At 39.9% G+C, this 12,802-nt stretch overlaps 1 protein-coding gene across 3 annotated transcripts in view; it reads left to right on the forward strand.

The window, feature by feature from the left end:
- The first annotated feature begins 261 nt into the window (after positions 1-261).
- The window catches only part of map3k9 (mitogen-activated protein kinase kinase kinase 9), a 154,069-nt gene continuing 141,528 nt past the window's right edge, over positions 262-12,802 (forward strand). For all 3 annotated transcript variants that reach the window (XR_007933655.1, XR_007933656.1, XM_051919913.1), the window contains exon 1: positions 262-832. Coding sequence is in view for 1 of the 3 variants with exons in the window: in XM_051919913.1 (XP_051775873.1) it covers positions 502-832 (331 nt within the window). In the remaining 2 variants the exon portion in view is untranslated. The remainder of the gene's footprint in view (positions 833-12,802) is intronic.

A 12,802-nucleotide genomic window follows, 5' to 3' on the forward strand; every position in this document is an offset into this window, starting at 1 on the left:
AATGTGTAGTACGCATTCTACTGATAAAATAGGCGTCGACTTCATAGCAATATTTCTTCATAAATCCACGGTAATTTCTTAAAAGTCATCTGTTAAAAACAACCAGGAAATGCTCCGCTGCCTCAGGTGTGTGTCGAAGCGAAGATTGACGGGGATAACGCCCAATCAAACAGCAGGCGTGGTGGAGCGGGCGTTACCGTGTTGACGTCAAGGCTTATTATAAACTACTGTGCTCGGGGAAGACGGCCAATTGTGGTCAGAATCGCTCGCACGGCTCCTGTAGCCGACCACTTGCAATTTTCATGGGGTGGCGCTTGTCTGCGCTCTCGGTGCGAGTCGTGCTCACGCGCAATGCGTTAATCGTCTTATTATAGCGGACCGTACAGGAAGTCAACCTGAAATTGGTCTAAATGCCGCTCATTTCGAACGCTATTACCATAAACCTCCAGTGAGTGCCGGGGACCATAAGCGAGACTCCGAGGCTGTCTCTATGGGTCTTCAATGGATGCATTCAGCATTCCCTTTAATCCAGATAATAGCGACTTTTCGACTGACCCTGAGCCCGCTGCGGCACTCCGACCCTCGAGTCTTAACCCCGCTGTCTCTCGTTACTGGACGGCAGTATTTGACTACGATGCTACTGCAGACGATGAGCTCAGCTTGCGCCGGGGAGATGTGGTGGAGGTGTTATCCAGGGACTCGATGGTGTCGGGGGACGAGGGATGGTGGACTGGGAAGATCGAGGAGCGCGTCGGCATATTCCCAAGTAGCTACGTGTGCTTTGGCCGAGACGCATTGAGGGCCAGGAGGGCCGAGCAACCTCCCCTGCACCGTGAGTTACTAGTTCTGACAATGCTTTAATTCCCTTACTATGTATAGTGATTAATCGCCGCTGTAGATGTGGGACGGTTCTCGGGCCTTTCCACTGGCATTTTCCTTTGTCTTCGTTTTGTTTCATTTGCCGCGACCTTCTGTATTGTATCTCTGAGCAGGCAGTCCCCCGAGCTGAAGTGTCCTGTGAAAAGCTACAGTTCCCTTTTCATCGTCTTGTCTCATTTATTTGGGAAGGAAGGGAAAATAAAAAAAAATCGCGCACACATAGCAGTCATCATCTTGCAATGTCTTTTACATTCCTTTGTTACTGTTCGCTGTCCCTGAAGCACCTGTTCACTGGTGAGATGTTTCTGATGATTCTGCTGCTGCTGAAAATGCTTACGCCCTGCTTTGTTATTGTAAAGCTAGCCTTTCCCGGGGTATTGCTGAGCTTTTTAATTTCTCCTACAATTCTTCCCTTTAGAGGCTTTTATACACAGGTTGTGAAGGGTGAAGTTAATGATGATGATGATTCTGTGATAATAAGGAGCACACTGATCAAGTTGTCTTCTTTTTATTTCTTACTCCAACATGATGGTGGCTTAAGGAGTAAGTCCCTGTCTTTGTGCAAGGTGTAAACCAACCATGGACAGGTGGTTATGCCATTGGAGTATACACACAGTGTAACACCTGCAGTTGCAGCATGTGCCAGTTCAGAGTTACCAGGTGACCTAAATCTCATATCTTTGGAATGGTAGTCACAAAAAGGGCGTGGATATTCCACAAAAACAATACTGGGATTTACATGGAGCGTTCTGGATGTAGCAGCCATAGCCATTATTCCATTTTGCTGCCCAAGTATAATCACATAATTATAATACCTTAATTTTATTATTCAGTTTTACCAGTTTATTGATAAACTTATTGCATTTCAGGTTCATTGGGTGTTGCAGTTTCTCTGTACTGTTAGGCATAAGATAGGAATCCATTCTGAACTTGACACCAGTCAATTATACTAGAGGTTCTCAAGTTCATTTCTCCGAGCCTCCTGTGCCTGCAGGGTTTTGTCTCCATCCATTTCTTCTCTTTTTATTAAGCAAGCTGCTATTTCCCAGATTCTGTGCTCTTTGTCTCCAACTACAAATTACAAACTGGTGATGCTATATTTTTACCAAAAGGTGCAGACATATATGTTTGTAAGATGGGAAAGAATTTTTTTTTCTTGTGATTTTATTTTGTAAAGTAGTTGCTCATTTCAGAGTCATTTGCACTAGTACAGTACCTGCTCTGCTCATCATTAAGTAAGTATTGAGATTTGGATACAATTGAGGTAGCAATCTCCAAAATAAAAGTGAATTGAAAAGTAAAGCCAAATAAGCCCCTAAAAGAAACAAAATACAGATGATATGTATTAATTTAAATGTAAATTTTGACACTAATTTTTAAATGCAAGATACAAGGGATGGGGGATAGGGTCTGCGCATTAAACAATAGGGCGGGGAGTGGTGGCTATGAGGTTCAAATACTGTGAATGCCAGAAGTGAATTCACTCCGTTGGGCCCTTGAGCAAGGCCCTCCTTAACTGGCAATTGCTGTGTCCTATATTCAGTCCTGCAAGCAGGTCCTCCAACTTGCAGGGGGAACTTGGGGGTTGGTGGCAGGATTGGCACTCCACTGTTTTTTCTTCTTTATATAATCCTCCCACTATTCCGTTCCATTTGAATTGGTGTGGTGCTGAGCTCTGGTCCTAATTTGGGATCCTGAGGTTGTTTGTCGTGTGGTGGGTGCAGCAACATGCTGTATCAGTGCATGTTCCTAACCTAATTAATCAATGAGATCACTTTAAGGCGACTGCGAGTACTGGCTGGAACAAAAACCTGCAGCCATAGGAAGCCCCCAGAACTGAACCTGAGAACCACTGCGTTACAACCGGGGTTTCCAAGTTTAGTTTTTGAGTACTAATGTGGCTGCTGGTTTATATTCCAGCCTGTTTCATAAATGGTTTCGTCTTCTAAATGATTGTTTAATTTTATCTTCAGAAATATGTGCTAGTATATTTTACATGTAAACAATTCAGAAATTTGCATTTTTTGCTTTATCTATGCCTTATGCTATTCATTTTAATGCTCCTTTTCCTGTGAAGTTTACTGTTATATCCAGATATTGACAATTGGCGATGAGCAGTACAGACACAAGTGCATTACTGAATGTTAAATCAGAGTTCCTATTTCAATGTTACTTTCATTTGTGAGCTAATTTAGTAATCTAAACCTTAACTAAGTGGTCCTCAAGTTCAGTTCTATGGACCACCTTAAATGCAGGTGTTCATCCTAACCACCTTCTGCATTATTTAACAAGATGTTATTTCAGTTTCTGCCTTTTTTTTTTGTATCAATCCAGAAATACAGAATGGGTTTGCAAAATGTTTAGGGCAATGTAGCAAGAATTTGTCTGACATTATTTTTTTACTTTCTCATATATGAAGTATAGGGACAGTTTTGGAATAGTCTAAAAATTCAACTTCGAGATTTTGATGAATCTCAATGTTTTAGACCTCCCTGATTCCAAAAATACCATTTTTGGAATTTTGTCTGTGTGTGTTTATGTAAACACAATAACTTGAGTACGCTTTAACTTAGGTCAACCAAATTTTGCCTACATGTATTATGTACAAAACGTAGATTTTTGTCAACCTTTTGAGCTATTTCCGCTAACCAGAAGTGGTACTTCTTTATTCATGCAGCTGCAGAGTCTGATTTGTTCAACTTTAATCATGTATTGAACAATTATAAATTTGATTTGTTGTTGATGGTTCTTTAATGTACATAATGTAAAAATCATTGTTTTGCAGTTTACTTCTTCAAATATCCATCCCCCAGTTTTTGGATACATTTAAGGGAGTAAACTCTACAGGAAGAAGTGAATTAAAGAATATGGTAAAAAAAGTTTGGGCAAAAAAAGCCAAAAGTCTGAATTTTGTTTACATGTAAATATACTGTACTAGTATATAATTGATTGCAATGTAAGAGGGGTTAAAAAACAGACTGAACCATTTATTTGTGGAACTGGTTGGAATGAAAACCTGTAGTCCTAGTTGTACACTACCAGTCAAAAGTTTTAGAATGCCTCAGTTTTTCTTCAGATGGAATCCGGTGCAATGCAGTGAATGACCTAAAGTGGTGAAAAGGTAAGCAGTAAACTGCCAGAGGTCTAAATATAAATTTACGTTAGCAAAAACTAAAAAAAGAAAATGCCAGAATATTACACATGGGCCTTCTTCAGAGAACAACTGACAGGTTACAACCTACAGATGTTCTGCAGCAATTTAAAGTAAATTAAGTCTTGCAAGTTAAAGCAAACAATTTGCACAGGTGTCCCAACATGTACTGGTTACTTAAACCCTCTTGTCTGTCTTAAAGCAGAGTTGGAACAGACTGTGTTACTACATCCTCTGAAGTACTAGTTGGTCAATATTCCCATAATCATGGCAATTAACAAATGAAATGAGACAGAGCATTATTATCCTTAGACCTTTCATTTAGAAAGAGATTGCAAATGGAAAAAACAATGCAAGTGTCAGTGAGTATGGTGTGCTACACAATCCAAAGGCAATTGGAAACTGGAAGAGACTGTGATAGGAAGAGATTTAGCAGAGCCAAAATCACAGGCCAATCAGAAGACAAGTTCATCATGCATGGTGTTTATACGCTGTCAAGCTGATGAAAGGATGGTTTCTTAGTGTGTGACACCAACTGTCAAACATGGAGGAAGAAGTGTGATGGTCCGGACTCCTTTTACTGGAGGCAGAGTTGGCGACTTGCACTGTGTGACTGGCATTATGAAACAGAAGGGTTAGCACAGCTTGGCTGTGCTATCAGTGAAAGGTGGCTGCTTTGAATAAAAAATTGGAATAATATTTTGTACACTTAAGAATTTTTTTTTTTTTTTTTCTGTCATCTTGGCACTTTTATAGTGGGAAAGAGTTGGATCACTGTTGTTTGCCTTGTATTATCAGGTAAATTATTTAAAGGGGGTGAGAATTCCAGGAATTCATTTGTACTGGGAACATCACTTCAGATTTACCTCTCAAAGCACTTTAAGAGAAACCATGTCACATTAAGGATTGCCGTTGTTCAAATCTTACTATCTCCAGTGACTGAGGAGTGGCATCACTCTAAGTGATTGGCGTGTTTGAATAACTATGGCATTGTTTCCACTCTGATTCCTAGTCATGTATTGTGCCGTGTCATTTTGGCAACCAGAGCAGATGTAAATCAACACAATAAAAAACACAATTGCAGTATTCTGTTTAATACAAGAGAAAGTAGGGTGAAATGACACCCTTTATTGGCTAACTAAATAGATTACAAATGCAAGCTTTCGAGGAAGCTAAGGCCCCTTGGTTCATTTCAAAATTGGTTATTCCAGTGCTCTGTTTCTATGGATTACTTGGTGGTTGATCGCTATTACAAAGTTGCTTACTCTCTAATTTTAGTGATAGCGGAAATGCTGGTTATGGTATTTAAATCGCACATAAGATATTCTAATTTTCAGTCAGAGTGATTGTGAAATAAGTCCTACATTATTAGTTGGGCAATCAACCAATAATTGATAATAAATTATTTTATTTTTTAAATATGTCTCATATTTGGAAAGTTGTTTAAAATTTGTGGACCCTGTCTTGTAAATTCCCATGTGCGCTATTATTCCAAATTGTGTATTCAGGATGTGGTGTTTATTAGCACCGCAGCTGACGATGACCAGCAGTTTCACAATAATTGACATAATTTTTGTAATCCTTTGGTAGAAAGGGGCTTTTATGGGAGGAGCTAGACATAGTAAGAAAACAAAATCTGTTTTTCCACACAATACAGACTAAGCTCTTTCTTGTGCAGCTTTTCTTTAAAATAATACAAATAGTCCCTATTTCCTGACAGCCAGTAACTTGCTGCCTATTGGAGCAGGTGTCCATGCATAGGCTTTAAAGACAGGTACGATAAGTTCCGCAATCTGCCCCCTCTTTCCAACCCCACTCTTCCCCATTCTGTCATGGTACATAAAACATACAGACAGATGATTTTCTCTATGGATACAATGATACCAGAATTATGCATTCAATACCAATATCATTGCAAAAAACAGAAATGCCATTCAGTGGATTTTTGTTAATGTACTTTGGTTATTTAAGTGAATCATAATTCTGCCATATTCTATAATAAAATATATAAATTCTAATAGCAATATCAGGTGATATAATTCAAGTGTTTATTATTGTGGTGGATGGATTGTAGCATAGAGAATATCATTATGAACTACCTGATTTAACTTGGCATATTATATTTTACATATGTTCAGTGACTTTTTTTTTTCCCCAGTTACTGAAAAAATAGTGCTTAAAATCAATACTAAAAATAAATTCAAATATCATATCTATACTGTTGAATTGGTGAATTTCAAGATAATTTAGGATATTTACATTTAAACAAGTTTTGTAAAAATATGCTGTTAAAGTCTGTTTTGTCAGAGAACCACTCCGTTACTTTTATAACATTTATTATTGAAAAGTTTATATTTACATCATTAGCTGGTTAAAAAAATATTTTTAACACATTGAAGTCAGGATACAGTGCATCCAGAAAGTATTCACAGCGCATCACTTTTTCCACCTTTTGTTATGTTACAGCCTTATTCCAAAATTGATTACATTCATTTTTTTCCTCAGAATTCTGCACACAACACCCCATAGTGACAACGTGAAAAAAAGTTTACTTGAGATTTTTGTAAATTTATTAAAAATAAAAAAACTGAGAAATCACATGTACATAAGTATTCACTGCCTTTGCTCAATACTTAGTCGATGCACCTTTGGCAGCAATTACAGCCTCAAGTCTGTGTTGAATATGATGCCACAAGCTTGGCACACCTATCCTTGGCCAGTTTCGCCCATTCCTCTTTGCAGCACCTCTCAAGCTCCATCAGGTTGGATGGGAAGCGTCGGTGCACAGCCATTTTAAGATCTCTCCAGAGATGTTCAATCGGATTCAAGTCTGGGCTCTGGCTGGGCCACTCAAGGACATTCACAGAGTTGTCCTGAAGCCACTCCTTTGATATCTTGCCTGTGTGCTTAGGGTCATTGTCCTGCTGAAAGATGAACCGTCGCCCCAGTCTGAGGTCAAGAGCGCTCTGGAGCAGGTTTTCATCCAGGATGTCTCTGTACATTGCTGCAGTCATCTTTCCCTTTATCCTGACTAGTCTCCCAGTTCCTGCCGCTGAAAAACATCCCCACAGCATGATGCTGCCACCACCATGCTTCACTGTAGGGATGGTGCCAGGTTTCCTCCAAACGTGACGCCTGGCATTCACACCAAAGAGTTCAATCTTTGTCTCATCAGACCAGAGAATTTTCTTCTCCAGGCAGGCTGCCATGTGCCTTTTACTAAGGAGTGGCTTCTGTCTGGCCACTCTACCATACAGGCCTGAATGGTGGATTGCTGCAGAGATGGTTGTCCTTCTGGAAGGTTCTCCTCTCTCCACAGAGGACCTCTGGAACTCTGACAGAGTGACCATCGGGTTCTTGGTCACCTCCCTGACTAAGGCCCTTCTCCCCCAATCGCTCAGTTTAGATGGCCGGCCAGCTCTAGGAAGAGTCCTGGTGGTTTTGAACTTCTTCCACTTACGGATGATGGAGGCCACTGTGCTCATTGGGACCTTCAAAGCAGTATAAATTTTTGTGTAACCTTCCCCAGATACTGTATGTGCCTTGAGACAATCCTGTCTCGGAGGTCTACAGACAATTCCTTAGACTTCATGTTTGGTTTGTGCTCTGACATGAACTGTCAACTGTGGGACCTTATATAGACAGGTGTGTGCCTTTCCAAATCATGTTCAGTCAACTGAATTTACCACAGGTGGACTCCATTTAAGCTGCAGAAACATCTCAAGCATGATCAGGGGAAACAGGATGCACCTGAGCTGAATTTTGAGCTTCATGGCAAAGGCTGTGAATACTTATGTACATGTGCTTTCTCAATTTTTTTATTTTTAATAAATCTGCAAATATCTCAAGTAAATGTTTTTCACGTTGTCATTATGGGGTGTTGTGTGTAGAATTCTGAGGAAAAAAATGAATTTAATCCATTTTGGAATAAGGCTGCATCATAACAAAATGTGGAAAAAGTGATGCGCTGTGAATACTTTCCGGATGCACTGTATAAAACATTTGATTCTAACTCCCAACTTCTCAATTTCTAGTACCACAACTACTATGACTACGCTTTGTATTTAGACTAACATTTATTATTGAAAGCACACAACATATAAGATGCAAGGTATTTTTCATTACAAATGTGAATAATCAAGCTACTTTTTAGCCCTCTAGCCTGTTAAAGTTTGTGTTTAAAGGCTGCCATATTGTTGTTGTGGCTTACAAACACTAAGTAACATTAACGCAAGATTAAACTACAAAATTAAAGAAGCTGTAGTTTTATCAAAATGTCTAGAAAAAAAAATAGTTGAATTAGTATATGTGAACTTTAGAAATTTTTAACACATTACAATTTGCATTTAGTTGGAGTTGGTACATTTCTACTGTCTCCTACTCCACAGCCGCGATTTACACGATGAACGGAATTAATTAGAATTTTAAATGTCTCAAACACCTGGGGCCTCATGTATAAATGGTGTGTCGCACAAAAATGTTGCATCAGCCAGTTTCCACACTCACTTCGAGTTAAAAGTAACATTGGCGTCAAGCCACACACATTCTCATGCCTGCCTTAACCTGTGCGTACACAAGTTTTCGCTCGGATTTGCAAACTGGTGGCACCCAGCGTCAAAGCAGTGCTACTGTTCTTTTGTGGTTTCCCTCTCTTTTTTTAGATCTACATCCCTGACACGGCTTTATCAGATACACTGAAATTTAAGGCATCTGATTGTAATCATTCTGTAACAATATAATGGTCCACGGAATGGCCAAACTATTCCTGTTACCACACCTGCTTTAGCATTGTTACACTCTGGGCATCACTCACTGCCTCAGCCATGTGCACAGTCTATTTGAACTTCTCCTATTCAGCAAATGCTTCAGAGCCTTTTCATGCGGGCTGGGATTTATGGAGCTGAAGTGCGTGGAAGTTGGCTTACACACGGTTTTCTGCATCTGAATTATTTTGTGTGTACACACAGTTTCACTTTTTTGCTGTTCTGCACACAGCATTATTCATGATGCCCCTGGTGCTTTCATTTTTCAAGTCTGTTTTGTTTTTGTAATATTTGTCCCAACTTTAACGCTTCCAGTGTTGAAACAATCTTTTCAGTTGTACATTAATCCTTTATTTCAGTTCTCCTGTAAAACTGCCTTTGTTTTGCTGTTGTCAAGGTTTCTTATATGAGTGGTCACACTTTCATTTTTTGATTATCTGCATTTTACTGTGTACTAATCCAGATTTTGAATTTGGAAATTAGTTTAGGTATTGATTGAGGCTGGGTGTTATAACTGATGGCCCAATTTGATTTCATTTCAATTTACAATGTCCTGATTGAACAACAATTTTATCTTGAATGAATTACCATGCACTGATATATTTGACGTGCTGGGTTTTTTTTTTTTTTTTTTTTTTAACAGATTACTTAACCATGCGTAGAGAACATTAATATAAATTGTGAAAAATTTCAGTAACACGTCATTTGAAGGGTGTCTAAATAGTGACTTAAAGTATTGCTTCTTCAATGTTATTCCATGCTTATGCATATGTTATGATTAGTAATGAACAGTTAACAATATTTGCAAAATGTGGAGCAAAATATCATTGCTGCTTCACAGCATTGCCCTTATTCAAAATTCACCATAATTGAATTAACATGTATCGCCACATCAGAATTCTAGGGTGCCTCTTGTTTTAAGACAATGTAGTGGCATCTACTTTATAAAACATCTGTCATCCTGCAAATAATATTATAAAATAATGAAATATTCCTTTTTAGATAATAAATGTTATTCAGTAACCAGTTTGTGTGTTAAGACATCTGTAGAAATGCTCATTACAGTTGGACTGAATGCGAAGCCACTGTTCATATATCATGATTATGTAGGAACATTAAATCTCATTATCTTTTCACCTCCTCTTACGAACATGTTACAGTTCAAGTTAAACGATCACACCTCATCTAATCTGGTAATGTTATTTCGCTCTCAAAGCAGGCACAAATCTGTTTCTGCATAATGAGTGTGGACATGTTGGACCCGGACACCGACAGGCTGACACAAAGTTTTAAAATACACACGTTTATTCACAACCCATAACCCAAAACAACACACAATGTACAATTCACCATAAGCTCGGTCTCCCTTGATTCCTCTCTGCTTCTTTGGCCGCCTCCAACTTCTCACTGGCAAGCTCCGTCCTTCACCCACCCGACTCCAGCCTCCTGATTGGAGTGAGGCGGCCCCTTTTATTCAGTCCCTGAATGTGTTGCAGGTGGCCCCGATTAACATCCGGCAGCACTTCCGGGTGTGTCGGAAGTGCTGCAAGGGAATTCAGTCCTTCTTCTGGCAACACTCCGAAGTGTGGCAGAAGTGCTGCATACTCTAATCCAGGGGCTATCCAGGTGCCCCCTGGCAGTGACCACGGTGGAGCATAAGATTGGATCCCCCATCTCAGTGGCCCCCGTACAACCCAGGGGCGTGGCCCAGGGAAAACACTGCCTGTCTTCCGGTACTTCCATATGTCTGGCATCCCGGTGGGGCAAGGTCCCTGGACATCTGTCACATGAGATAAAAGTGGCAATAACAAGCACCTGCTTGTGTGTCATGCTTGCTGTTTTTCCTTTTAACACATGTTGATGCAGTGCTGTGTCTTAACCACAGTGAGCTGCTTCCATATGATGTGTTACTTATCTTTTACTCACTTATTATTGTCTACCTGCAGTTGTGCATTCATTCACAAGTATGGTATCAACTTTCTCTGTACACTTTCTCTGCTTTAAAAATGCTAGTACTGTTACATTTTCAGAACTTTGATATCGACCTGATACCAAACAGTCTGTTCTGTGACATCCCTAATTTTCTGTCTTGTGTTTCAGGCCCAAAACACCTGATTTCCTTGTTTCTTGTAGCTGCATCATATGCATTATGATAGTTCCAGGTGAACACTCACTAGTTGTCCCTTCTCAAATGTGCACAATCCAGTTAGATTTTTGTCATGGCCAGATTGGTTGCATTGAGATGTTAGGTATGTCCGTAAAAACAATTGATCACCAACATGTTACAATAAAGGTGTCTGATTTTGAAAGATGAGAGGGTAGGATTGAGATAGATAGATAGATAGATAGATAGATAGATAGATACAGTGGGGCAAAAAAGTATTTAGTCGGCCACCAATTGTGCAAGTTCTCCCACTTAAAAAGATGAGAGGCCTGTACTTTTCATCATAGGTATACCTCAACTATGAGAGACAAAATGAGAAAAAAAAAAAATCCAGAAAATCACATTGTCTGATTTTTGGAAGAATTTATTTGCAAATTATGGTGGAAAAAAAGTATTTGGTCAATAACAAAAGTTCATCTCAATACTTTGTTATATACCCTTTGTTGGCAATGACAGAGTTCAAAAGTTTTCTGTAAGTCTTCACAAGGTTTTCACACACTGTTGCTGGTATTTTGGCCCATTCCTTCATGCAGATCTCCTCTATAGCAGTGATGTTTTGGGGCTGTCGCTGGGCAACACTGACTTTCAACTCCCTCCAAAGATTTTCTATAGGGTTGAGATCTGGAGACTGGCTAGGCCACTCCAGGACCTTGAAATGCTTCTTACGAAGCCACTCCTTCGTTACCCGGGCGGGGTGTTTGGGATCATTGTCATGCTGAAAGACCCAGCCATGTTTCATCTTCAATGCCCTTGCTAATGGAAGGAGGTTTTCACTCAAAATTTGACGATACATGGCCCCATTCATTCTTTCCTTTACACGGATCAGTCGTCCTGGTCCCTTTGCAGAAAAACAGCCCCAAAGCATGATGGTTCCACCCGCATGCTTTACAGTAGGTATGGTGTTCTTTGGATGCAACTCAGCATTCTTTCTCCTCCAAACACGACGAGTAGAGATTTTACCAAAAAGTTCTATTTTGGTTTCATTCCTCTTCTGGATCATCCAAATGCTCTCTAGCAAACTTCAGACGGGCCTGCACATGTACTGGCTTAAGCAGGGGGACACGTCTGGCACTGCAGGATTTGAGTCCCTGGCGGTGTAGTGTGTTACTGATGGTAGACTTTGTTACTTTGGTCCCAGCTCTCTGCAGGTCATTCACTTGGTTCCCCGTGTGGTTCTGGGATTTTTGCTCACCGTTCGTGTGATCATTTTGACCCCACGTGGTGAGATCTTGCGTGGAACCCCAGATCGAGGGAGATTATCAGTGGTCTTGTATGTCTTCCATTTTCTAATAATTGCTCCCACAGTTGATTTCTTCACACCAAGCTGCTTACCTATTGCAGATTCAGTCTTCCTAGCCTGGTGCAGGTCTACAATTTTGTTTCTGGTGTCCTTTGACAGCTCTTTGGTCTTGGCCATAGTGGAGTTTGGAGTGTGACTATTTGAGGTTGTGGACAGGTGTCTTTTATATTGATAACGAGTTCAAACTGGTGCTATTAATACAGGTAACGAGTGGAGGACAGAGGAGCCTCTTACAGAAGAAGTTACAGGTCTGTGAGAGCCAGAAATCTTGCTTGTTTGTAGGTGACCAAATACTTAATTTCCACCATAATTTGCAAATAAATTCTTTAAAAATCAGACAATGTGATTTTCTGGATTTTTTTTTCTCATTTTGTCTCTCATAGTTGAGGTATACCTATGATGAAAATTACAGGCCTCTCTCATCTTTTTAAGTGGGAGAACTTGCACAATTGGTGGCTGACTAAATACTTTTTTGCCCCAATGTAGATAGATACTTTATTAATCCCAAGGGGAAATTCACATACTCCAGCAGCAGCAGCATACTG

This window comes from Erpetoichthys calabaricus, chromosome 16 (genome assembly GCF_900747795.2).
Source record: "Erpetoichthys calabaricus chromosome 16, fErpCal1.3, whole genome shotgun sequence".
NCBI lineage: Eukaryota > Metazoa > Chordata > Cladistia > Polypteriformes > Polypteridae > Erpetoichthys > Erpetoichthys calabaricus.